This window comes from Aquila chrysaetos, chromosome 7 (genome assembly GCF_900496995.4).
Source record: "Aquila chrysaetos chrysaetos chromosome 7, bAquChr1.4, whole genome shotgun sequence".
Taxonomy (NCBI): Eukaryota; Metazoa; Chordata; class Aves; order Accipitriformes; family Accipitridae; genus Aquila; species Aquila chrysaetos.
Genome location: NC_044010.1, coordinates 6,553,832 through 6,579,673, shown reverse-complemented (window position 1 = coordinate 6,579,673; position 25,842 = coordinate 6,553,832). Strand labels below are relative to the sequence as shown.

The 25,842-nt window shown below is 44.5% G+C and overlaps 2 protein-coding genes across 9 annotated transcripts in view; one reads left to right on the top strand and one right to left on the bottom strand.

Moving 5' to 3' along the window:
* CCDC191 (coiled-coil domain containing 191) overlaps window positions 1–10,181 on the bottom strand; it is a 20,694-nt gene extending 10,513 nt beyond the window's left edge. The window contains exons 1-9 of one of the 5 annotated variants that reach the window (XM_030020033.2): window positions 10,018–10,175; window positions 9,539–9,577; window positions 8,545–8,686; window positions 6,089–6,220; window positions 5,370–5,548; window positions 4,647–4,870; window positions 3,694–3,850; window positions 1,614–1,804; window positions 598–847 (exon numbers count right to left, since the gene is read on the bottom strand). In XM_030020033.2, the coding sequence (XP_029875893.1) occupies window positions 598–847; window positions 1,614–1,804; window positions 3,694–3,850; window positions 4,647–4,870; window positions 5,370–5,548; window positions 6,089–6,220; window positions 8,545–8,686; window positions 9,539–9,577; window positions 10,018–10,158 (1,455 nt within the window). In that variant the 5' untranslated portion in view covers window positions 10,159–10,175. Of the gene's footprint in view, window positions 1–597; window positions 848–1,613; window positions 1,805–3,693; window positions 3,851–4,646; window positions 4,871–5,369; window positions 5,549–6,088; window positions 6,221–8,544; window positions 8,687–9,344; window positions 9,578–10,017 lie in introns of all 5 variants that reach the window. The other 4 variants (XM_041124693.1, XM_030020038.2, XM_030020034.2 and 1 more) reach the window with 4 other exon arrangements.
* On the top strand, window positions 10,173–25,842 carry QTRT2 (queuine tRNA-ribosyltransferase accessory subunit 2). Of its 4 annotated transcripts, XR_005932760.1 has the most exons (9): window positions 10,173–10,494; window positions 11,208–11,263; window positions 13,572–13,648; window positions 16,404–16,613; window positions 17,554–17,753; window positions 20,393–20,544; window positions 22,085–22,202; window positions 23,199–23,884; window positions 25,068–25,842. XR_005932760.1 is itself a non-coding variant. In XM_030020043.2 (8 exons), exons 1-8 carry the CDS (start codon window positions 10,298–10,300, stop codon window positions 23,458–23,460), a joined length of 1,272 nt encoding a protein of 423 aa, XP_029875903.1. In that variant the 5' UTR covers window positions 10,173–10,297; the 3' UTR covers window positions 23,461–24,554. The 4 variants fall into 4 exon arrangements, 3 of the variants coding, with proteins under 3 accessions (XP_029875903.1, XP_040980629.1, XP_029875904.1); XM_030020043.2 differs by lacking the exon at window positions 25,068–25,842 and having other exon boundaries at window positions 23,199–24,554; XM_030020044.2 differs by lacking the exons at window positions 10,173–10,494; window positions 11,208–11,263; window positions 25,068–25,842 and adding an exon at window positions 14,788–14,886 and having other exon boundaries at window positions 13,578–13,648; window positions 23,199–24,554.

Here is a 25,842-nt window from a genome sequence, read left to right as displayed (position 1 = left end):
AATATGTGTGTGTGAGCTCTCATGCTAGGATCAGGATACTGCTGTGGTACAGGTTTTATAGACAGAAAGGAAGGGCAGGCTCTGACCTGACAAATGACAATTTAAGGAAGCAACCTCTGATTCTCCTCTCCTACCTCCTTGTGATGTGCATTATCCTGAAACAGCCAGTGACAACTTTTTCCCTCCATGCTTAAAAGCCAGAAAGCTGCACTGGCATGACAAAATCCCTTGTCATGCAGTCAAGTGTTATTCTTTTTAAGTCTGAGCAGGCATCAAAGATGTAACTAATCTCTCAGCAAAAGTGATCTGGGGGTGGGACACTCATTGCGACTCACAGTACATGAAGGGTTGTTCTCTGGCAGCATTAGAGATTATTTTTAAAACTCATCCATTGTCCTTCATGTTTGCCTCTTATTTTTAAAGACTTCTCTCCTGAACAGCTGCAGGCAGGTATTTGGGGGTCACCCTGTGAAAGGAGCCTTACTCTGGGACAATGTACTCTTTTATTTCAGATCGCACAAGTGAAGTGCTTTGTAGGAGTACTGAGATGCCAACAGAGATGACATGGGATCGATAGACTACAAGGGAAGGATTTACCTGGTCTTGCTGCAAATCTTGATGATGGTTTACAGCTGCTGTCCCAGGCTTTTTAACCTCCAGTGGCCTGTCCAGACCACTCTTCCCCAGTGACACTGCCTCCAGCAGCTGTGCCATCTTTCTCTTCGTCTCCTCCCTCTTGATCTGCAGCTCTCGCTTTTCTGTCTCTGCTTGGCTCCAGCGCTGCCACGCCAGAAAGCAGCAGCGCAAAAGCCGTCGCTGGTTATGCTCCGCAGACAGTTGTTTTTTCCTGAATGAGAAGGCACTTGTGTTATGATAGGAGTGAGGCTTCTGCCCAGGCCTGCCTAAAACAATTGCATCAAATACAGCAGTCCAGGCCATGGCACGAGGCCCCGTAACTTCCCGAGTCTGTCCGTCACTTAACTCTGAATGCCCTCCAAAGCTGTCCAGAGTTTCTCCAAGGAGGACTGGGAGGGCAGAAAGGATGCCCATTATTTTGAAGTAAGTTTCCCTAGTTCACATTTTGCAATTTCCTGTGTCATCCTTGGGCTGTAGGATAGGTGCAAAAGAGGTACCGTGTTTCCTTGCCAGCTGCATAGGGGGAAGCAGCAGTGCCTCACCACACAGCCTGCCAGACACCTGCAAGAGCAAAATTTTCTCTGGCTGATAGGGAACTCATCCAACAGCCTCCTCCATGAAAGACACTGGCCAAAATGATCTCTGCTATACTACTACTGAAATAGGAAATAACTATATTAATCAGGAATAAATATGGCACCTCATATTCTCTGGGGTCCAGAGCGAGCCAGGGTGAGATACCTAGAGAGAATGAGATGCAGGCTTGTTGGAAAGTCCTAAAGCTCTTGTTTATCTCTGTCCTCCTTTTCATCTGTGCCACAATGCCTCTGGCAGATTGCAGGCAATATAGCAATTTTCTCAAAAAGCTACTGTTTTCCTCCTGCTGCCTAACTGGCAAGCCCCTTTTACAGTCTCTGATCACTGCACTGCCCAAGTACTGCTGCAATAGGAGGAATTCCACAGTGCAGGGTCACTACCTGTTTTGATCTTGGAGATGAACTTCCAGTTGCTGTATCTCCTGCTCTACTTTCTGGTCCCAAGTATAGTTTCTCCAGGCTCGCAGGGCCTTCAGTTGGCATTTCCAGTCAGCAAGGGCTCTGGCTTTTCCCATTTTAATTCTGTGCTCCAGAATGACTTTCAGCCAGGCAGAGAAATGTCGTTGCATGCACTGCATGGGAGAGTTTCAGAAAACCAATGAGCAAGACACAGCCTGTCACACAAATGCTGATCCTCTCCACCCTTCCCCTTATCTGACTTTCCTTTTTGAGATTCTTTTTCGAATCCCCACTTTCAACAATTACCTTGAGGGTAAAAAAAAAATAACGCAGAGCACGTGCAGGTCTTCTATAAAAAGCAGAAAGGGACTAGAAAGATAACATCACGGGGCTCTGCTTTTGAGTGAAACATGCTTAGTTCACCAAGTGTAAAGGAATAAAATGGGTGAGGAATGTAGAATTTCTGGAGGCAGGAAAGATGTTTCAAAATCTAGAAAACGTCTAAGATGCTACAGGTAAGAACGCTTCTGTGGAGAACAGTTCACAAATACCTCTGTGGACCACTTGTTTGGTGTTTTTTGTAAATTAGACAAAAATCAAGACACTTCCTAGTGTGAATTTATGACATGATCTAAGCTCACCCTTGTTCCAGTAGGAAGCCAAACCTTTCCCCTATTGTGTAATTAGACTCACTGCCTCTGAGAGTGATTTACATTGTACAGAACAGCAATTTGCTATCTAATCTACCCCATAATTCTAGTCCTGTCGCTGCAGACACTGTTCATTTTGATCTGCTGAGTGGGTCAACTCACAGGACTCAGCTGTTCCCCTTTTGTCACAATGCCTTGTTTTAATTGCATTCCTCTCACTCACTGAAATCTCCAAATGGAGACTTAGAAAAAGGACAAAATGTCAGTGCATTAGCTATTTCTTTCTGCTTTAGGAAAATAATCAAAGTGTCACTATTGCTTAGCTCAGCTAAGCCATGGCTTCTCACATTATGCCAGCCCTAAATTGTTCTGTGGTTTCATGCAAGCTTATCTTCATAGCTTAGACTGTGCTGCAGAGAGCTTGTGTACTGTTAAACAGTAGCCAAGCTCAAATCCAGCAGACAGGCAGATGAAGTGAGCCATGGGGAGAATCACCATAAAAACTATGGGATTCTTCTACTAAAAAAATTCTAGAGGTAGATAAGTAGACATTAATGATGATGACTGCTCTATTAATTAAAAGCATTACATGATGGATGGCATTCACACCTGCACTCAGGGAAATTTATTCCCTTTGCTGAGGCTGCCCATATAAAATTATTCAGTACAAAAAGATCACTCTTTAATTGCACGTATTTGATACAACTATGTGTTTAACCCAGAGCTGGCCATGGTATCACAATAATGAAGGTAAAAGAAATAGGTTCCTGCTAGGAATTATTAAAGTCTTCACGTCTGCCTCAAAAGAGCTGTTGCAGTATCACAGAATATCCTACTGCACCCAGTGGGAGTCGATCCTTGAGGAACCTGTTACTGTGGATGTGCTGGCATACTTCAACTCTTGGAGACCCAGCTCAAAATTCATCCCAGGCCTCAGCACTTCTCTTCCCTCTCCCTGCTCCTGCACCAGGGTCTGCAAGGTAATCTTTAAAATATCTTCCCATACACACAATAAGGGCTTCTCGAGCCCTTTTGTGCCATTTCCCCCCTTTTACTTCCTTCCTCAAGGGAAAACAAATCCCGCTCCACTGCCGCCTCTGTTCATCTGCCTGTTTCTCAATTGCAGATTTTATGTTCACAACTGTCCTGGGAGCCACATCTTTTCCACAACTCTAAGTGAAACTTCCCACTAAGTACACTTGGGGCACAGACATACTGGGGATGGAGGCTCAGGATTTCTTGCTCCTAGTCTTACAAGATACTTTTTGCCTTGTTTTTCTACTTTCCTGGTATCAGGAGCAGGGCTTGGAAGAAGTAAAAAATTCTGATAACTAGCGCTTTTTACTTCTGTTTTGCAAAAGTAGCTGAGGGCAGGTAGCTGAGAGTCTCAGATAAAGAAGCGTGATGCTCACTCTCTGCTTATTGGTGTGAATCCTGCGCAGCAGCTCCTGAGCCCTTCTCTGTTTCTCTTCTCCTTGCTCTTCTTCCTTCAGGACCAGGGGCAGTGATGCAGTAATAGATACCTCCTGCATTGACAGCTTCTGACTTTCTTCTTGTCTCTTCCCCTCCCTGGAAAGTGAACAAACCTACACATCTAATACAATGAGGAAAGTACTGTAGCACAGATTTCACTCTCTTTTTGGCCATTCCTAAGAGCTTCACCTCTACAGCTTAGAAAGTTGCTGATTATTTACCTCGGCCTTCTTAGAAAACAGCCTCTGTCATGGTTTGGGGTCCCAGAGATTAAACAGTCTGGAGCATTTCCAAAATATAGCAGGCAGAAGAAAATAGTAAGATTTCAGTAAAGCACTTGCATGAGAAGAGTTAGGATCTCAGGGCTGCCTAAGTAAATAAATGGCATCCCTACAAGTCACATCTCTGTGACAATCCAAGCTCAGCAGAAGCAAAAATTATGTCTCTGCAGAATTCCCAGCCAAGAATGCACTTTATTCTCTCATAGCAGAGGAAGTATTTTAAGTACTAGACTTTCAACACAGACTATTCTTCTTTTTTTTTGTGTGTACTGGCTTTCATGCTGTGTTAGACGCTAACAAGGCTGGATGTGGCCACAGGGTTGATGGAGAGAATGCACGATAGTGCAAACACCCTCCTACTTTGTGATTCAGTCTACATACTGGTAATGGCCGAGGGGAGGCTAACAGTATCTTTAGCCCAACTTCCCACTAATGATAAATTCTGCCATTGACATTGGTAACAAAGGAATAAAAGGTTTTGGGAGAGCTTGGAGACAGAGGAATAGCAGGTGTTTCCTTTGGGACCACCTCTCCTCTTACATTTAGCAAAAGGAGCTGATAAGAGAAGTGTTCTTCATACAGTTCTTTCCATGCCCCCCTCTCCCTCTTACATTCTCCATGCTTTTGCCATGGTATGCCTCTTCTCAGCCATTTCCTTTCGCAGCTTCACCATTTCCCTTTGGATTTCCTCCTCCTCCTTCTTGGCCTTCAGGGCCTTCCTTCTGTCCTCCTCCTGTGCTTGGAGCTTGGCCTCAGACAGAACTGATTTCTTCAGGGACTTTTCTTGTCTCTGAAGCTCTAATGCCTTCTGACGCCTCATTCGGTTTTCTTTCACCTGGGAAGGAGGAATCAGAAAAAGTCAAAGCAGATGCCAAAGGCTGAAGAATTTGAGGTTCATTGTACACTGACAGGGTGAGTCACAATCCACCTTGCACATGAAGCAAGCAACCCTATCCATAACTGGCACTGACTGCACTCATTCTGCTCTCAGACCAGCAAAAAAACTCCATTCAAGAGAGTGAGGTGTTACTTGATGGGAGCAAACTCAGACCTGACTGCCATGGTGGCTTTTCCTGTCAGTCTTTGGAAAGGGGGGAAAACTTGAACAGATGTAGTAAAAGTTGACTGTGCAAGCTACCGTGAATGGCTAACGTGCATGCAGCAATGCAGTAATGTTTCAGATAAACTGTAGAAGAGTATCCTTGGGTATTTGCCTGCAAGTCAGAGATTATTGCAGGTTGTGAGAGAATACTGGAGAAGTATCAGTGAGCATTCACTCTAATCCTATAATCCTCCATCTTATTCCTTTTAACTGTGCTGCCTTGCCTGCTCACCTGCTTGTGTCTGAGCTCCATGATTATTCGTGGATCTACAAGTTTTTGTTTTTCCTTGATGTCTTCAAGTCTAAGGTCTTCTGCTATCGCACAGTTCACGACTTCACTCTGCAAAAGATGCTGTAGGTATTCTTGGACAGAAGAACTTTCCAGTTCATGTTCCAGATAGCTGCACAAGTCTGAAATGAGGAATTCAGATTATCTCAGGCTAGTCTGAAATGAATAAGCCCCTCTGTCTCAGATCACAAAGCCTAACGTAATTAAAAGGATCACTTTCCCAGGCTGTGAATGCATTTCTGATGAAAGTGGACACACTGACTGCACTCTATTTATCCCCAAAGAGTCTTAATCAGTCTCACATTGAACACACTGGAGCAGTAACAACATTTCATCCATTTTTTACTGCCTTGCCTCTGAGCATCTCGAATGGCTGTATAAATTTGACAGGCATCACAAATACCCATACACAAAAGAAATAAAATTTCTCTTTTATACAAGGAGACATCGAATGTTTATGAGGTGCATTTGTGCAGCCCTACAGCAAGCTGCTGTAAGAGCTGAGGGAGAAAAATCATCACCTCTAATCCTGTTTCTACTGAGTCCACTACCCTGGCCTCAAAGCAACTTTTACCTCTCAGTCTGACAAACCATGAGGCCTGGCTCCCTTCCCCAGCACATTTTCAGAAAGGAAGCCAGGAGCTGCTTTGTTGTGCTCTCACCATCAAACCGCTCATACTTCAGAGGGACTGCAGAAGGCTTTTCCACGAGGACAGTGTCAACCTCCTCTTCTCCATCGCTCATCAGCTCCCGCTGCAGTTTGGACTTCATCCAGTTACTGAGCAGCTCTTGGGCTATCATAAGGAAAGAGACTGATGACTTCACTTGCTTAAAAAATATATGGGTAAGTATAAACTAGCAAGACTCTGTCTCTGGGATAGTTATATCACATGCTGGGAAGGCTGTCTAAAATGACTGTAAGCTGATCTGCAACAGAAAATGGAATAAGGCTAATAGTTCTGTTCTCATCTTCTTGATCTATAAAAGAACAGGAAGAGAAGGTGGCAACCTTTTTCCCTGTCACATAGGTCACAAATGAATTCTTCTCCACCTCATTTTTCCTACAAGATTCTGTGGACATTTAGATCACTTGTGTGATTATTATAGCATTTATCAAGGAGATGGAATTCACATGAGGTAATTCATAACTCCAGTAGCTTTCATATGTTTCACCATTGCACTTGCAGACACTTAGGTATTTTCCATGTGTACAGCCAAGGATGTCATATGTTAAATACAAAAAGAACTACTGTTTGGACAAATGTTTGCTTCATGTGTACAGGTTAACCTTTGCAAGAACCACAGCTCCAGGAACAACTGGTGAGTCTAGATTACAAATCTGTCAGGTGGCAAGCTTCACCAGGGACTACCTGTACTCAGAATTAAGACTGCAACTACAGGAATGCACCTGTGATGGATTTGGTACTCCTCAGTGAGCTCAAATGCCTAGTGAACAACTGGGTATAAAGTCCTTCTGTGAACTTTTATTTGCATCTCCACTCTTCTGTGGAAAAATTCCTTTGTTTCAGAGTTCCTACTAAAAAACAAGGACAGCTAACATGGCTGCTGCCTCAACAAACCACCTGGCCTTGCTGCATGGACAGCCAAGCTGTTCCTGAAGCAGAATGCAGGGCTGTAAACTGCAAGGCATCAGGAGCAGCCCGACGAGAAGCTGAGCCATCCGAGCAGTGAGGATGGGCAAAGAGCAGGGATCTCAGCAGCCACTGTAGTGCAAGTCATCCCCTGTAAAGGCACACAGCCGATAGACAGGAGGAAGCAGCTGCTCCAAATCTCTTGTTCTAACACAAAATGTAGATGCTCCCATTGAGCCCTGGTATTTCTAAGGCAATAAAGCCTTTTTAAAACTTCCTTAAAAAGGGGTGGGTTTTTTGAAGAAAACATAAATCTAATGTTTATTGTCCTTCAAATTACTTTTGTTCTCTTTCATAATCTCTCAGGCCAGCTCAGGAACAAGGAAATATATTCGATAGCAGAAAGAAGAGAGAAAAAGAGCTTATCACTTGGGGAATGGTTACTTTTTTGCGTGGGAAATGTGAGCTCCTCGTAACTGGAATAAAAGAGTTCTGGCACTTCCATTATTGATACCTTTCTTTGCAAAGTGGACTATGTGTAGTTAATACCATTAAGTATTCTAATAATGGATTCCAGATAAAAGGCTTTCAGTTGAGCTAGGAACAATCCTGAGAGATTGGTAGCTATAAAAAGGAAAACCCTAGCAGGGAAGGGCAAACAAAAATAATAAAGAACCATGAGGAAAGCAAGCAACTTTTCCACCAATTGCGAAGACAGCTTCTTTTGAGCCACTGTGCTGTATAATGCATTCAGACAGCGCACTGTAAGCAGATAGGCATATTCTGTGCTATCAGTTGAACCCTTGATGATTACAAGTGAAGAAGCTGACTTCCTGTATTGAAGTGGATGGTCTTGAGACATGTCTTCATTCTATTCTGTAAGGCTCACTTTTGAGTCTTAAAAGAATGGTTAACTCAGTTTTTAAAATCCTGTCTCTTATCAGCTTTTTACACTGCAGATGTACTTCTAGCACTGATGGGAGATAATTTCCCTCTCTTTTTTTAAATCTACCGCAGTTTTATTTTCAAATTTCAGCAAGCACTTGTGGCTGCAAGCGTTACAAAGGGAATATTTAGTTAGCTAATTAGTGAGGAAAATTTTGCATGGGAGTCAAAGCAAAACCACACAATTATTCATAGATGTGAAAGTTACACAGAGCAACTCCATTTTCACATCTGGCCTGCTATCAAAAATATGTCAGGTAATTTCATCCAGTTTCCTGTAGACCACTAACTTGTATTTGACCATACAGTGTGTCTTCAAGGGCAGTATTCATGTTCATCTTGACCTGAAATCTCCAGGAGACAGAGAGTTTATCCTTCTCTTAGGTATGCTAATTAAGATCTACCTTGAACTCCAGCAGTTGATTCTTCTTATGCCTTTCTCCATTAGATGAAAGACATCTTACGATGAACTGTTTCTTATGGTCTCAAGCTTCACAAGAGCCTGTTCAGACCAGAACCACAATGCTGGATCAAGAACAGTTCATTTTAGGCAGCTTGTGGCAAGCAGTATTTCAGCTCACCTTCCTCACAGGCCTCATCGTGATCTTGCAGCTGTTCCACGGTTTCCAAACTTGTCACAGGACCACAAGGCCCCAGTGGATACCTTGACTTTTGAAGGGAAAAAGCTTCAGAGACAGCATACTCAGGGGCTTGGTCCGCTTTCTTTAAATTAAAGAAAGGAAAACATTTTTAAGGATTGCTGGATATTAATTTTAAAACTTCTTCTATCCAGGTTCTCCTCCAGAGAGAGCAAACATCAGTGGGAATGTAACACAAGACAGCATGGCTGTTTTAAGAAATAGATTTATTTTGAAACATGTTTCTCCGACTGTTCGATTGACTAGAGAAATTGGACTTAGCAATCATTAAGTAATAAGCATTCATTTGGCAATTAATGCCAATCATAGTGATTGGAGAACATGTAGGCAGAACGCAAACACCCAGCCCCAGGGGGCTGGATGGAGACTTGCTGAGCTAGTCCCCAGCAACCACCAACTATGAAATTTGGTATCAGCATTTTGTCATAACCAGGCTGTCCGCTGTGTAAATAGTCTGAGCGACTCTCCGTCCCATATTCATCTCTCTGAGGTGTAAATGGTCCTGGCGTGTCACTGTGTTTTCACGTGTAACACCCGTACCCCCGACAGCCCGCATTTCTGCAGGACTTCTTCCCTTTGTGCGGGGGCAACCGGGGCAAGCTGCTACGAGAGGCCTAGCAGGCTGCGTGAGGAGGCAGGTGCACCCTCCTACCTGCCGTAAGCAGCAGGCTGAGGGTGGGAGCACGGGGGTGCCCAAGGAAGCAAAACAAAGGGAAGTTCACCCCAGAATTCATTTTCCTTGATCTCAGGTGGTTGTAGAAGCAGATGGTGCTTTGGGGTAAATCTCTTGTAGTACGTGCCCATACACACAACCCGCAGTACTGCTCAACAGCAAGTTTTGCGCGTGACCCGTGGGTTTTACGCACAGCAACGAGGTACCTTACTCTTGAGTGAGTTACCGGGCAAGTTACTTCACCTTGATCCAGTGCTCCAAGTTATCAGAGTCAAACCTTGGCTGGAAATAAGATTTTTTTAAAAAAAAAAAAAATAACGATAGCGTTGCGACCACCTGTCTTTCTTTTTTTGAGCCGGAGTTTAACGCTGCCGACCGCAGCGCCATTCACTCGAGCGTGCAGCGCAGACTTCCCAACGGCTGGCGAGTCAAACGGCCGCTGCCGCCACGCTCCCACAGCCCTGGGAAACCTCTTTCCCGACCCTAAAAGCGGCGGGGATCCCGCGGGGCCGTCCCGACCGCGACACAACCCGCGCAGCACCCCCGGCCCTCCCCGCCGCCATTTGAGCCTGTGGGGAGGGGCGTGGCGGCGGCGCGCGGCCCCTCACCCGAGAGGCCGCGCCCTGATTGGACAGCGCGCTGCAGGGCGCCCCCTAGCGCTCTCCGTCCCGTCCCGTCCCGTCCCGTCCCGTCCCGCCCCGCCGCCCGTCAGGCCCCGTTACCTTCGGCCCGGCCCCGGCCGTGAGGCGCCGCCAGCGGTACAGCTGCGGCCGGTGCCCCGGGCGGGCCGTGGCCACGCCGGGCACCCCCGCCAGCCGCCCGTCCCTCTCACGGGCGTACCGCGCCGGGAGCGGCTTCGCCATGGCAACGCCGCTCTCCCTCGGCGGGAGGCGGAAGGGCGGTGTCTCCGCGCCGCCGGCGCAAGGCTGATGACGCCGCGTGAGGCGATCGGGGCGGGTAGGGGAAAGCGGTGAGGCCCGCGCCGGTTTAACGGGGCCGGCGATGAAGGTGAAGCTGTGCGGGGCGGGCGGCGGGCGGCTGGGGACGCTGGCGGGCCTGGGCAGGAGCGGGGCCGCCGCCCTGGCGCTGCCGGGCTGCCTGCTCTACACGCGGACCGGCTCGGCGCCCCACCTCACCCGCGACACCCTGCAGGCGGTCGGCGGCGTCCCCGCCGTGGCCCAGCTCAGCCTGCCCGCCCTGTGAGTACCGGGGGGGGTGTGTGTGTGTGTTTGTGTCTGCGGCCCCCCCCCCGCAACGCTGGCGGGGGGCAGGCGGGCTTCTCGCTTCCCCGGGCGCAAGGCAAAATGTCCAAGTCGGTTGCCCCTTTGTCGCTTCCCCGTCGAAGGGAGGTGCAGTGACTTAGTAGGAAGCAGGTAAAAGGTAAGGGACCTACAGGGATGCGTGATTTTTGAGCGTCTTTTGGCCAAACCCCTCTTAGCGGCTTCACAGTCATCTTCCCAGCAGAATAACCAGCTTTAGAAACAGCCAGCTCTCAAAACTAGTTAGGTAAGAGGCAACCGAAGGGGAAGATTAACATCGTAAAGCTTGTTAGAAGCTCTCCCCTCCTTCGCTTGTGTACTTGTTGTAATGCTGCCCAGAAAGTCACAGTGTGACTTCATGCTCTCCAGCAAGTCAGTGGTCACTGGTCAGTGTGGGTAAAAGCTCTGCCTTTTTGCTACAGAATTACAAGTTCCCCGGTTTGTAAGCTGTGATCCTTGAGCTCTGTGTCTCTGGTGTTTGGTTCCGTCTGTCCCCGCTTTGCTGTCTGGTAGCTGGATGGCAACTGTCAGTGCCTAAACCAATCCAAGTTCATACAATGCTGAAGTATGGAAACGGAAGCCTTTGTTATGAAACCACTGATATTTCTTGACAGTTGTTTGTTTAGTTAATGTGTTTCTGTATCTGGTTGCAGGGCAGAACTTCATGAGGTCCTGGAAGAATATAAAGAAGGAGCTGCAAAATTTATAGGTAAAGTGCGTGTGTGTGCGCGTGTGTGTTTGATTGTATGTCTGGAGAGATAACACAGGTGGATCCCACTGGTGCGTTTTTAGGCAGTACAGCAGGCAGAAAGATGTAGGCATAGACTTTCCACGTTTAGGCATTTTCTCACTCAAAGTGGCCCTAAGGAAGACTTGAAATAGTATGTTGTCACTAGTGTGGCCAGAAATCTTTCAAACAGGCTACAAAAATACGTATTGCTTTATTTCTCCTTTTCTGCACCCAGTCTTTTCCTTGGGGGCTTCAGCACTGACTGGGATGGGCCTAGCCCAAAAGTTGAGACTAGAACTGAGAGAGGTTTTACTGTAGCCCCCAGTCACTGCTGCAAATGAATCTTGCCAGATGCAATTTCTGACTTATTTTGATGAGGAGAATTAGAAATTCTCATGAAAATGGCCTTCCCCTTACAGCTTTTCCAACAGATACTCTCAGGAAATGTATCTGCTCAAGCTGGCTTTTTTGATTCTCATAAAATAGTTGGTTTCATCTAAAGATTTCCAACAGGAAGTCTTCATCCTCTGTGAAGACTAAACAGGCAAAGCACCCCACATCAAATCAGTCTCAGCTGGTGGACACTTCAGCCTCCGAGCTACTCCTGTTCTGAGAAGATGTTAGGGGAAGGGCTCATGTTGGGTTTGCAGGAGTTTTGAGGAGCTAAAGAAGCAGGCGGAGAAGCTCATTTTTCCCCTGTTCTTTGTTCCTGTCAGTTTAGCAGTTGGACTGTACTTGCTCCCTGTATTCTTCTTCCATTTTTCCATGTTAAAGAGTCAGTTGTAGGAATAAACTCCATTTTACTTATGGATAGTCAAATGCAAAACAGTCAACATTGTCATAGCCCTCAGCTATTGCACCAAGCCTTTGTGCTCGTCATCAGTCCCTGTATTCCATTCTTGGAGCAGTTCCTGAATGAAATCTTTATCTTAACACCTTGGTGATAAGAATGAGCAAAACAGCAGTTCCTGCATTTGTGACTCTCCTGGGTTTTTCCTCTGTTTGTTGTAATATATCAGTAAAGGCCTGACCGTGTGCATTATGCAGCCAAGATCACTGTTGTCAGGCTCGCGTGGCGAAGGAACCTGAACGCGCAGTGAATGCAGGGTTAGCATCTTGTGTGAATATCTGTATCATAGCCTCTATTTATATGCGGGGAGGTTCCTCAGAGAGCTGGAGGATGATCAGTCAAGTCAACAAGCTTCTCTGGAATGTTTCATTTGTCTGCGTATTTCAGGCTACACTGGGTATAGGGTAAATCCTGTTGAAGTGATGGCCTGTCTTTAATTTCTATAATTGACAGACTGTTCTTTGTATATGGAATCTAGCAGACTTTGCAGGAAAAAAAGACTTCTGAGTTGCTAATGCTTGTATCAAAGCTGAGGTATTTTTATGAATGTTTTATGTGCACCAGTTCCACGTACATTATGAATGTATAAAATAATGTAAATTACTATAATTTTTTAAAATGTCTAAGCATTTTTGTCCTGTATATGGAGACCAAGCTTTTTTTTTTTTTTTTTTTTTTAAAAAAACCAAACAAAACACATCAAAAGTTTGGACATGCGTTTCATTACAAAAGCAAAGTTATGGCTCGGATTTCCAAAGGAGGTTTGCATCCACATTTCAGTAAGCTTCCACTGCTTTGGGACAACTTACTCCTTCAAGAACAATTGAAAATCTCTTTATCTGAAACTTCTTGGAGGCTTCACCAATTCCAGTGACTATCTGTGAAGAGAAAACTGTATGTCATTGAGACATACTGTCTAGCTTTCTGACATTTGAAACCTCCAGTCTGGCAGGGATGATAAATTTCTCATTTGTGTAGCTTATCTGTTCTCTCACTATATGTTGTCCTTCCTTAAAAGTTCTAGGCTCGAGGTTGTTGTTCAGCTTAGATTGTGTTAAATGTCAGATGTCTCCCATGTATCAGTGGAGTAGTCAAGTGAGTCAGCTGTTGGATCTGGCAGGCTTTAGTAGCAGGAGTATTAATCAAGAAGAAACATAAATAAATCTCAAAGGAGCTATGTAGGCTGCAGAACCAAAGGGTATTGTTTGATGGTTTGTCCTAATGCTGCACTCTCCTCCCTGCAGCTAGTAAAGCTGGGGAAATTGTCTGCCGCCTTTGGTGCTGAGAGATCAAATGAACAATATTTTCTGTGTCAGAATGGATGTACTTGTGTGTGGGAGAATACCCTGTTCCCTCTTGCAAATTTACAAACCACATCTTTGCATTAGCTTTGTTTTGGTTCATGAAACTGCTCTGTGTCTCTTGCTGCATTCCCAGGTATGCCAGACGCGGTCCTGTACTGCTCCCTTCTCGACCCGGTCACTCCCTGTCCATCTGGCTACAACACTAACAAGGTACAGTAGCTGTAAAGACTTGAAAGGGTCTACCTGAAGTTCCCAAAAGAAAGCTGCCAGTCCTCCCCTCATCTGTGTGGGTGTGCTTAGACAGCCACAAGATTTGTTATGCTTTATCGAAAAATAAATCTTTGCACAAAGAGGAATGTCATTTACATGCTCATACCTCCAACTAAATAAAGCTGGACACTTTCTTACTTGGCAGTGCGTTCTCTGAACAGTTAAGTGGCAATTCAGATAAAAAGGAGAGCTCTGGACTCCCATGCTGTTGTGGTTAATATGGTAGTAAAAGAAAATACATGTGTTTTAGCTTATATGCTGTACAAGCTTCTGGTGATGCCACCGATAAGCAATAAACCTGAACCCCTATGTGTGTATTTACAGTCTGCTACAGGCCCACAAAGGGACTGTAGGGTTAGGACTTAGTATTTCTGCAGGAAGGTGGCTCAGCAATCCAGGAGTGCGTAGCGTTGCGGATGTTTGCCTGTTCCATCCCACAGGCACGCACGTGCCCCGTGCAATCCACACACTACCTGCTGCCTGCCACAGCTTTGGCCTGGAGGGGCCACTCCTGGCACCTGCTAAGATACGGTCAGTCCCAAGGCCTGTTTGGGGATGATCTTGTTTGGTGAAAGGTCACTGAATGACACGGGATAGCTACAGCCATCCAACTATCGGTGTATATTTTTTGGTGCTGGGAACCAGGCTGAGTCCCGTCTCTCTGCAGGGAAGGAATTGCCTGAAGCTTGTCTCACTGTTGTGCAGCTATGAGGTTATAGCAGTGATCTAAACTTGGGTATTGCAGGTTTGATTCGGCTTTTGGTTTTTTTTTTAAGCTGGTGAAGATTTTTGTCACCTTGTTGCAAGGCCTTCTGCAGCTGGATCTGTGCTGACAAATACTTATGAAAGCTTTTTGAAAGCAATGGGACAGAAAACTCTGGATTCTATGCCAGAAAGCCTGGCACAGGCTGGATTTAAATAATCGTGGGGTAAAGCTCAGTTCTCTAAGCCACATGGCTATTTTATTTATTAAAGCAGCTTTTTTCCTCTGGAGAGCAGAATGAAGATAACTAGACTTGATTACACTCTGTGCCCTTTGGCTCAAACAGTTCTGACTTTCCTCCGTCTGCCTTCACCAGCTGTTCCTTGATGCTCTCACATAAGAGGCAGCAGGTACTAACTGGCCAACATGCTGCTGCAGAACAACGTATAGCTGCTGCGTTCCAGTTATTCTGCAGGTACTAATTTGGGATCTCCCTCCTTTGGATTTGCTTTTTTTTTTTTTTAAATTGGAAATTTGAAAAAATGTTATTACTTTGGAGACTTCTGTCTGTTTGTTTGTTACTCAAGTTTAGTGAAATTGGCTGAGGCCAAAAGTAATCAGGAAACATGGATGGACAAACAACAGACGTGTGGTGTATTCGTGCAACACTTTTGTTTCTTGTGGAGACCAGACAAAAAAAAATTGTTCTGCTCATATTTTTTGCATCAGCTGATCAAATTCTATCTGTGAATTAGTATGCATGAAAACTGCACTGCTTAATCTGTCTGTCTGCCTGCTAGGAGAATGTGTTTAAACCCTCAAGCCCCCAAAAGTCCTCATAACACTTCAAGCTGTAAGCTATTTCTGATAGCTGAAAACCGTTCCTTATTTTAAAAAGCACTAATGGCATTAAAGATGAAAAGAACTAACTTCTAAAGGGCTGGAGCCCAATACTTAACCTACCTGAATACCCCTTTAAAATTTTGGAGCAGCAGTGACACAAGTCTAACAATAATACAGCAAAAGCAACTGCCAAGCTGCACTCACAGATAGGTTAGTTACAGATTCTGCAGAATAAGATGAAACATGGTAGCGTGCATAGTGGCAGGGGCTGCAGTAACATTCTGTGAATCTGAATGTTCAGTGAATTGAATGGTGACATCTGCTAGCTCAGAGGTGTTCAGGTAACATAACCTTTTTGTGCAGGTGCTTTTGTCTTGCTTTGAAATCTTTTGAGGGTAACAATGGAAGATGGGGGCCCACATGCACACACAGAATGGAAAGCGTGTAAAGAGACCGAGATGACCGTGTGTGAAATCCTGATGAGTACCTGCCATTTCTTATGTTGTCTTGGTTTGAAAGCTGTGTATTTCTTTTGCTCTTGGCACTTCAATCCCTTCTTAAGTGGCTGGATTTGGGACCTAAAATAATACTGGATTCTAAGATTAAATTGCCTAACAACCTTCTATATTCTTCCCCGTGTGTCTGTGTGATTTATATATACACGTATATTCACATGGGTGGTATGAATTCACTGCTCTGATGGGGAGAGTTTCTTGGTTTTGCATTGTGTACAGAAAACTAGTGAGCTGTATTTCCCATTGCAGCCTTTGCTGCTTTTCATGAGATGACAACATCAGTTTGATGGGAATTAAATCTTCTCTTCTTCTAATTTTTTTTCCCATTCTGCCACTAATTTGTGTGATGATAGGCCAGCTGCTCTATCTCAGAGACTTCCAAACATGTGGAGAAGTCACTGTTACTCTTTGGTGAAACCATCATACTCATCCAAGAAATCCCAATTCAGACATTTATCTCTTTTCACTCATTGTGCCAAGTGCAGCCGATTATCTGAGCCATGCTCCTGGAGAACTTACCTATGAAGTATCATTCCAGTACTTGGCGTTTCACTAGACCAATTCCTTCTCTCCTTTGACCCTTAAGATCTGTTAACCTTTGCAACTAACGTTCATCCCTGTTCTTCCTTGACAGACAGTGTCCCTGTGGGGAAACTCAGGGCGCATGGAAATGACAGCTTCCAAGTTCATGGACATACAGCGGGCCATCCAGCCAGACTGGTTCCAGTGCATCTCTGATGGAGACACCGTTTCTGGGGAAGGTGGTAGAAAAAGGGCCAAGAAGTCTGTGGATAGGTCGCTTTCCTTCTTGGATGTATGCCTACAGCTGCTAGAAAAATCACCGGTAAGGTCCGCAAAGTATCGGGGCAATAGCACCACAGCTGCTTTTTGGTCTGTGCTGCATACTGGGCCAGTTTCAGGATGTGATTTAGTAGGAAATCATGTCACGTGTATGTATCAGAGGATGCCCAGGTGACAGTCCTGGACAAGGTATAAGCAGTAGCACAGTGGGTTTTCCTTCTGCCACTCTCTTCACTCCTGCACCAGGACACCCATCTCTACTAGTTGAGGAGAACTATTTTTTAAAAATTTTTTTCCACTTCTGGACTGAGGTGCATTTCTTTCACTTACCTTCATGCTATATGCATGGGCAAAGTAGGATCTTCTCATTCAGATTGAGAAAACCCATGTTTTTGCTCTGAAGTCCCCTCAGTTTCAAGTGAGGGAGGACTTGCTGGAATTTGCCAGTGCTATTTTTTATTTCTTCTAGCAGCTTTGAAATTTCCCTCCCTTTTGGTGAAAGGGGACATACTATCTGAGTCTGTACTACAAGGGAAAATGGGTGACAGCAGCTGATGTTGGTATCCCCTGAAAGGCAATTCATTGTGAGATCTGGTGTCCGACAGCCAGTATAATGGCACCTGCTTTGTATTCTGCACTGACTCGGGTAGTGCTGAGGGGCCATCTATAAAAAGCTGTGTACAGTGATGCTCTGGGGTTATTGCCTTCTATAGGGAGGTGTGAAGAATGGCACCAAAATTCTCAATGAGTTAGTGTCAAGGTAAGGAGCAGAATCTTGTCTCTCCTAATCCTATTTCTACCTTACACTTGGCCTTCACAGTGTCATGTGGGGAATAGGCTTACATGGGATGAAACACTGTGGCTCTGGCAAGTTCCTGGGAATGTGGGCCTTAAGTAGCAGGCATCTGGAGTCTGGGCTGTGAGATGTCTTGTGTGTCTTTGGCAGAGCACACTCTAACACTTGTAGCTTTCTCCTGGGCCAGGAACTACAAGGAAGTGTAATGTTTGGGGCAATTGAAGGTGGAGATATCTTGGAAGAGAGGCTCAGATCAGCCAGGGAGACTGCCAAGCGACCTGTGGGTGGCTTTCTGCTAGATGGCTTCCAGGGATGTGCCATGGCCAAGGAGACCAAGTTGAAACTGATAGCTTCTGTCACAGCAGAGCTGCCAGAGGATAAACCGAGGTAAGTTGTGTGGGCAACATCCCAGGAAGTCCATCTGTCCTATTACGAGGAGCGTCTAGAGGCTGCTGTGCAATATCACTGTAGGAAATAATCACTGTATTGCACAGCTCTGTGTGTGTGCCAGGCTGCATAAATTCTACCACTGTCAGGCTGCAGTCTTCAGCCCTTGTTTCAGTTTTTAGCTGCAAGTGGCACCAAGCTGTGCTCACGTTGTGGGTTTGAGTATTCCCCACATTTGGAGAATAACCAAGATTTTAGGTCAAGTCGTCTTTACTTTTTTTGGAAGAATTACAGGTAGGATATGTCTGGGCTGCTTGCATTTGGCCTCTGAGGCCGTGGTTTACTTGAAGTTCAGCTTGAACAAGAACATTATCATCAGCCTATTTTACAGGGATCTCTTATCAGATAAACTGTCATATTTCCAGTTCTCTCTGGTCTGAACTGGAGGAGAGTAGAGAAGGGTGCTGACAGAACCAGACAGTGCTTAAACGATCTTATGGCAGCCAGCTCTGACCTAGTATCTGAGGCACTGAGCCTGTGAACTACCAGAGGTGGTACAGCCTGGCCCAAACCGATTGTATTCTCTGCTTGGACTAGCACAGTGTGGGGACTGTTGTGTATTCAGAGTTGTTAGTTATGCCGATCAGATCCATGCCAGAGACTGGACAGGAGTGGCAGCATTCTTGAGTCTTACAAATGACTAACTAACTAAAGACTTCCAGAAAATGTGTGCTAATATTTGCTAGTGGTTCAGAAGTGGGGGTGTTATTTAGTGTTGAATTGAGCTTGCTGGCTTTTGCATGAGTTGCTCTTACAAGAGCAGCTGCAACAGAAGTAGTATGGGTACTTTTTTCATCATTTCCTGAAGAGAGTGACTCAGGCCCCATTGTCTTTCTGTAGCTGTGCTGCCTTCTGCTAGCTGAGCATTGCTCTGACCTAATGGAGTTCAAAAGGAAACAAAATGCAAGAGCATGTGTCTGGTGTTGCAGTTTGTTCATGCTTAGCGGTGCCTGGGGTTTGAATTTTCCTGACAATTAGGAGGCTTGCTGTGTTGTTGCCATCCTGTCTGGTTGAGCTACTTAAAAGATCCCCCGGGAGCATTAGAGTCCAATCTGCTCAGCTAACCTTAGTGGCTACCAGTGCATCTGCCTCATCTATCACATAGTTTGCTTGTCTGGTTAAGACAAGTGTTTCTGACCTCTTTGTAGGAAGAAAGCTGGTTAGCCCTAGGGGGTCCTGTAAGTACCTCAAGTGAATTTCAGACAATCCTGCTTTCCTGAATCACCCTTGCCCTTCTGGCTGGAGAGGTTGTTTTGCAGCTGTGTTCTACCCCAATATGAAATTCTCTAGAAGACAAACATTTCCTGTGCTTCACCCAAGAAGCAACTGCTTTTTGTGTGATGGTGAAATGATCTTATGAATGTACTCTTTAGAGTCCTTTCATGTACCTGAAGATGTTGAAGTCTCTTGGTAAAGTTTATTTTCCTTTTTAATAGCATCAGAAAACTTGCAAGAACAAATGTTTGTTCTTACCTGTGCAAAGATAAGTTTTAGCAAGGGTTTTGATCATATATGCAGAGCTACTGTTCTAACTATTGAGTATCATTTTCTCCCTGCCATGAGAGCCTGAAACGTAAGACACTCATGCTGTAAACTTCTCCCATCCTTATTCTGTGCTCATCAATTTAATTGGAGTACTTAGAAAAGTAACTAAAAATGGCACCTTGTGACTTCATTTATCAGCCCCTGTGTATTTTCCTAATTATCTGTTTAGATCATTGCCCTACATTAGCTTCTACTGCTGTCAGCCCAGCCATGCACCTGCAGGAGAGCAGGCACTGCTCTGTTCTCTTCTGCTTCACCCGCCCTCAGGGAAGCTGCCAGCTAAATTTTGCTAACAGCAGGATCTCTATTACCATTGATGGCAATCCAGCTGGGCTCTTTCTGGCTCTTAATGCCATGTCCCAGGAGATGTTATAGCCGAGGTTTTTGGGTAAATCATTTGAGCAGGTAGAGTGTAAAGAGGAGGGAAGAATAAAGCAAGGAACTTTTCTCTTTCCAGTGACATTTCTCATTAGTGCATTCTCCTCCAGGCAGTTCTCCAAGTGCTACATGATGTGTCTGTCACCAGAAGGACTTGCATCTTTGACCAGCCATCTACTGCTGTCTCTGCTGCTCTTGATCAAGTCTTTTTAGACTGTCTCCTAAACAGTTACCAAGCAAAGGGGTCCATGTGTCTGGAGACTGATAGTTCCCTGGGGCAGAAACACGACCAAGGAAAATACCTGTTCTACAGCTTAGATTTAGGTGAATTTTGAATCTAAGTGTATTTATGTATGTGTGAAAGAAACCAAATCACTTCAAACACCATGAACAGAATGAGGTTTTTCCACAGTAAATGAGGGATTATTGCTGTCTTCCAAATGGCAGATAAAGAAAAACCTGCCATGTACTGGATAGGTTAGAGGTGGGGAAATGGAAACACACAGGATTCTGAGTGATGACTCTTGTACCCACTTGCCTTTGGTTAGCAGTTGCAGGGATAAACTACACGTGCTGCAGGTTTGTCTTTTCCTTCAGGTACCTGCTTGCTTCTACTCAGAATATTCCAGATTTGTCGTCTTATGTGTCTCTTACAGAATCATCCATGGTGTAGGCAAACCAGATGAGGTACTTGAGTGCATTGAAAGAGGAGTGGACATTTTTGAGAGCTTCTTTCCCTTCCAAGTGACAGAGCGAGGCTGTGCCTTGGTTTTCAGTTATGACTGCCATCCAGATCCTGAAGCAGCAGGTAGGCTTCTTGATGGTCATTACAATTTTTACTGTGTCAGCCAGTATTGTGGCAAGCATAATTCATGCTTCGGAGGAATCTATATTTGAGGGTTTTGTTCCTGAAATAAGTGCAGTAACCACTGGAAAAACAGGGATTCCACTGTTAAGTGTTGCTTTTGAAGGTGTGGTATTTTGGTGTGAAACCTGTTGAGGCCTCAAGTTTGCCACAGCCTAGGATCTGAATGTCTGATTAGCCAAAATATGCTCCAGTATTTCTTAAATGCTTACTGAATAGAGGGGGTTTTGTTCGACACCATTGATAAATTTTCTGTTACCGTTAGCAGTGAAGGCTGGACCTATTAAGTGGAGATCTAAGATACTTATCTCTAGAATTAACTGAATATGTGTCTGGTTTAATATATTTGGTTTTTAAGTCCCTTCTTCTTTCTAGCTGACAGAAGTTAGGGATCCCATTTCTTTGGGCAGCTTTCCTCTCTGTCCTCGCATTCATCAGTTCATATCAAAACAAAAAGATAAAGATGTTCATAACTCATTACCTCATTATGCTGTGAGATGGGAGCATGTGTATCACCCATTAAAGCATCTATCAAATGTGTTTCAAGCAGCTGTTTTGTTTTGGCCTATTAAATGTTTTTAATACAGAAAAACATTTTGCATTTTTCCTCCTGGGTAGAACCTAGCGGCTTTTCATGCCTGGGTAATTCAACACCAGCTGAATAGAACAGAACATCTTGTTTCTTTGTGCTTGCTGCAATTTTTTTAATCCTTCTCTTTGTTTGTTGTTCTTTACCTTGTCTCACCTTATTCTTAAATCATAAGATTCTGGGTAAGGACAATCTCTTTGTTCTGTGTCTGTTTAACGCTCAGTAGACATGGATTGTGCAAACAGTAATACTGATGTTTCCAGATACATCTCTTGCTTAAGAACAAACCTAAAAATGCAAACCTACAAAATTATGGTGTGATTTTTTTAAGATAGACTGGTGAAAAGGCAGATGTGGAATCTATATCTTCTGCATTAGTGCTACCAGCCTCTTTTGATTCCAACTGTTTATTAAAAAAAAAAAAAAAGCATCTAAGTCTTTGAGCCTGATGACAGCATGGAAAGTAGAATGATTGAATGCAGATGAGTTGCCTGTCTACTCTAACAAAATCTCAATAAAATCAATTTGTTCAGATGATTGCATTCTATTCAGCATGCAGTTCAGACTGGAAATATTTTTGACATTTTATTAAGAATTCAGCTCAGTAGAGCAGCAAAAAGTTATACTGTTGTTTCAGCTCTAACTCTTCGTTAGGTTTAGTAGATTAGTTTTCACCTGTCTCTTGCTGTTTTAATCATCTAAAATTGTATTTGTGTTAACTAACCTCTGACAATTAAAGAAAAATAGTTGCTTACTGTAGGAAAGAGGTGGAAACTTGTGGCAGGAGTTTTCATGTGGCAAGAGAGTATCAGAAATACTTACTGTAAGGTTGCTACCCTTCCTCTGTCCTTGCTGTCTGTTCATAAAAGACTGTTGTCTTTTTATTTAAAACAGTTTTAAAACAAAATGGGGGCCAGGACCTGGAGAAGAATGGTGCTGAAGAAGACCAGGATGAAATCTCCAAAGCTGACCCAGAAATGACACCATTTGAGATATTTCTGAAGGACAAGAGGTATGTGAGTTTGTGAGGAGGGTGCCTGCAGCTGTGTCACTAAATATGATGCTTTTGTCCTCTGTATTTGATTGCATGTGGTCAGTAGCTGGATGGGAGACTTCATAAAACATGAAGGTATTGAAGACAGTACTTCTGGACATTGAATAGAGAGTGTTGGACAAGCGTTCTAGCTTGTTATCAGACAACAGTGTATGGCTGAAAGCACCGTCTTTTGCCTGACCTAAAGCCAGGGATTTTCTGATCGTATATCCAGCAGACATACTGTGGTCATAACTATGTTCCAGCTGAAAGACAGTAGGTTCACAAAGGTTACCTGGGGATCATTTTGCTCTTCCACATCTAACTTGGGTTATGTAGGGATGCTAGATTTTATTTCAACTATGGAGAGCCTCTGCTTTCTGACTCGGTTTGGGCAGCTGCAGAGCAATTCTGCAATTTCTGGATACTTCACAAAAAGTTTGGCCAGTGTTACCACCTGTCCTTCCTTTTCTTTTCCACAGTTGCCGCTAGGCTGTCTAAGTAGACGACTGTGTTGCTTTGCTCGATCCTCTCTCGACTTTGTGAGAATGGTGCATCTCACAGTAGAGGGGAAATACTGTTTTGTGAATAGTGGAATTGGTAAATCCTTGTTTCTGATAGCTTCCTCCTTCATAGACTGTGTGATAGCTAGTTAGGCATGTCTTGTGCTGCAGCTTTTCTGTCAGGGAAGACACAGATAAGGCCTTTCTCTGCTGTTAGCTGTGATGTAGTCAAAGACATCCTCTGACTTAGATGTGTGGCCTTTTGCCTCTGTAGTGAGTTCTGGCATGATATTTGAAGTCCTTTGTGGCAGTGGTGGTCTTAGATGTCAACACATCTTACAGCAGCTGGATTCAGGCCCTCAGGACTTCAAGGCTCAGGTCCCTGCATAAGGCCATGTAGTAACTGGATACTCTGTATTGCTTGGATGGGTCTTCATACCTTTGATGTTATCCAACATTGCTTCCTCCTTAGATACCAAGATGATTTTGGTCCTTTGCTGGAAGGATGCACCTGTTACTGTTGTCAGAGGCATACTCGTGCCTACGTCCATCACCTCCTCGTGACCAATGAGCTGTTGGCTGGTGTCCTGCTCATGATGCACAACTTCCAGCACTACTTCAGTTTCTTCGGTGCCATACGGGATGCCTTAAGAGACAATAAACTGGATCAGCTGAAAAAGCTTGTCTTCAGGCAGGTGCTTCAAGGCCCAGCAAATGTGAAGCCAGGCCAGTGAGTTCAGAGAGAGGATAGAGCAGGTTGCAGGCTACATCCCTATCCAGTGGGAGTGTGTAAGGTGGACTGCCAGCAGGGTAACCTGGACCTGTTAGTACTAAAATGCTTTCTTTCCTGGAGGGAATTGAAGGAGACATTTGAAGATCATCTCACTTCCTGGCAGGGAAGGAAGATCTTATTCAAACGTCCCTTTTAGTTAATTGGCTTGGTGCATTCTTGGGGTATGGAAGAGCCTGAACAGCTCACAAGACTGGTATGGATAGCTTTGTTTTCAGTTACTTACTGTTGGTTTTCCATGTGGAAGGACAGAATTATTGAACTTGCGATTTGAAGAAGAAGCAGAGCATATGCTTAAAATTAATCCAACTGCCTGGAGGCTCAGCAGCTGTTTGGGACTCTCATTCCATACCCAGCGGATATTACAGGTAATTATTTTTCTCGAAAATCCTAGTGGTGTGGTTGTCCCATCACACAGCTCCTTGATGAGAGATCCCACCTCAGTCTAACACGCTGTTCCTTGTGGCCATTGCCAGCATCTGTGTCCCTGAAAAGAACTGACTGGATGTGCTGCTGTGTTCAGTGCCACAAGGGACTGTATGTATACTTCTCTCTCAGGCTGCCTGCAGTGCAGAATGTTCTCTGGGCTAGGAGGAGCTCCTCCACGTCAGCCTGGCCTTGAAAACCCCTGCCTCGGGAGTTCCAGTCTGTGACATGAGAGCCAGAAAGAAGAGAAAGTGTTTTTAATCCATGTCCTGCTATAGAGGTTTTTTTGACTGTGTAACCTTTCGCCTGTATGGACTAAGATTTCACTCCTGCTCTAGCATGTGAATGATAATGAATGTACCATTCTTTCCAGCTGTCCTAGCACTGGTCAAATAGCAGGCTACACAAAGGTCAATGTGAGATGGAGCTGTGGAAGAGATGTATTGCAGGAAAAGTCATTTAGAAAAGATTCTTGTGGCTCCTTGTTTTAAAATATGACTTAGTTATGTCACATTCCTCTTATTCAGTTTTTTTAATGTCCCTTACTTTGGAATCCTGGACTTATTCATTTTATGTTACAAAGCAACAATAAAAAAATTTTATTATTTGTTACACTGGCTCCTCAATGTGTGACAGAGGTGGTGTACCAGAGAGCTTGAGCGCAGTGCTCAAGAAGATGTCTCCTGGAAACTTGACCTAGCAGCCTGATGGAGGACAGTGATTCATCTAGGAGTAGGATCCTGCCACGGAGCAGGGGTCCAAATAATTTGCTTCAAAAGAACGCCATAATAGACCTGGAAGTGTTTAAGACACCTGCCTGTCCCTCTCCTGTAAGAACTCTACTACCTGAATTAAGCTTAAAAAACCACAGTTAAAGTTGCTGGCCTTAAAGCAATTAAGGATTAACCTGCAGTTTGCTCCTCTTCACCATTTCTTTAACGTTTTAAGATCTTAATATCTCGCATCAGAATGACTTTACCAATGAGTCTAAGGAGTTTTTAGCTTCCCTGTCAGCATTGCCTGTGCATCCCTATCTCCTTGGGCAGCCACACAATGATGTCAGAGTCCTTTCTACCATTCCAGCCTTATCCACTGCATTGTACTAACTACGTTTATGTTCCACAGGATCCTGAAGAAATAGTGCAAAGACTGCTTTACTGTTGTCTTTAAACAGAGATTACTGGGAATAATTCAGCCACAGAAACTACATAAAATACAGGACTAACGTTCTCACTCCAAGAAGTACCTTATGATTTTTAATGTTGATGCAGCACTGGGAAACTTGGAGATGGTGTCCTGGATATACAGCATGAGGTAGAAGGTCTGCCCATCTTAAAGGGCAGGGAATTCTAATGAAACAAAAATGTTTTATGCTTCTTTCAAGAGGAATGCAGGATACAATGGTAGTGTTCGGACCTTGCAATGCTTGTTTCTGCAGTGTCTCATTCTGCAATGTTGCAAGTGTCAGTGCAAAACCTTACGGGAGGGGACAGTGACTGTTTTAAAACTTCGCAGTCACTGACACTTTCATATCCACATAATCACCGAAATGCATGAGTTAGCCCAGCACTCATGCACCAGAATGCTTGTGTCCAAGAGGTCTGTCGGGGATGCTCTGTGAAGACATAGAGGATGAGGGATGCTAGCTATTGTGTCCTCCTCGCGTTGCCTGCATTCTTCTTGGATTGGTAGCCTTACTGCTAGTTTTGGAAGTAACATTTTGTACCCTTTGGGAGCTAGGTGTGATCAGTCTCCCCATCCTACCCCACCTCTGTGAAGCATTAGGATGTATTTGTTTTAATTTGTCTCCTGACCTGGGTGTCCTGAGAATCTGCACATTGCTGTACTGGGATCTTAGTGACCTGCTAAGTGTCAATAACATGCCGTTCTCAATAACCCT

Coding starts and splice junctions, on each gene's coding strand:
- QTRT2 (XM_030020043.2), top strand. CDS start 10,298: ATGAAGGTGAAGCTGTGCGGGGCGGGCGGCGGGCGGCTGGGGACGCTG. Junction 13,649..16,403: donor CTGGCTACAACACTAACAAG/GTACAGTAGCTG, acceptor CTTCCTTGACAG/ACAGTGTCCCTGTGGGGAAA. Junction 17,754..20,392: donor CTGCCAGAGGATAAACCGAG/GTAAGTTGTGTG, acceptor TGTCTCTTACAG/AATCATCCATGGTGTAGGCA.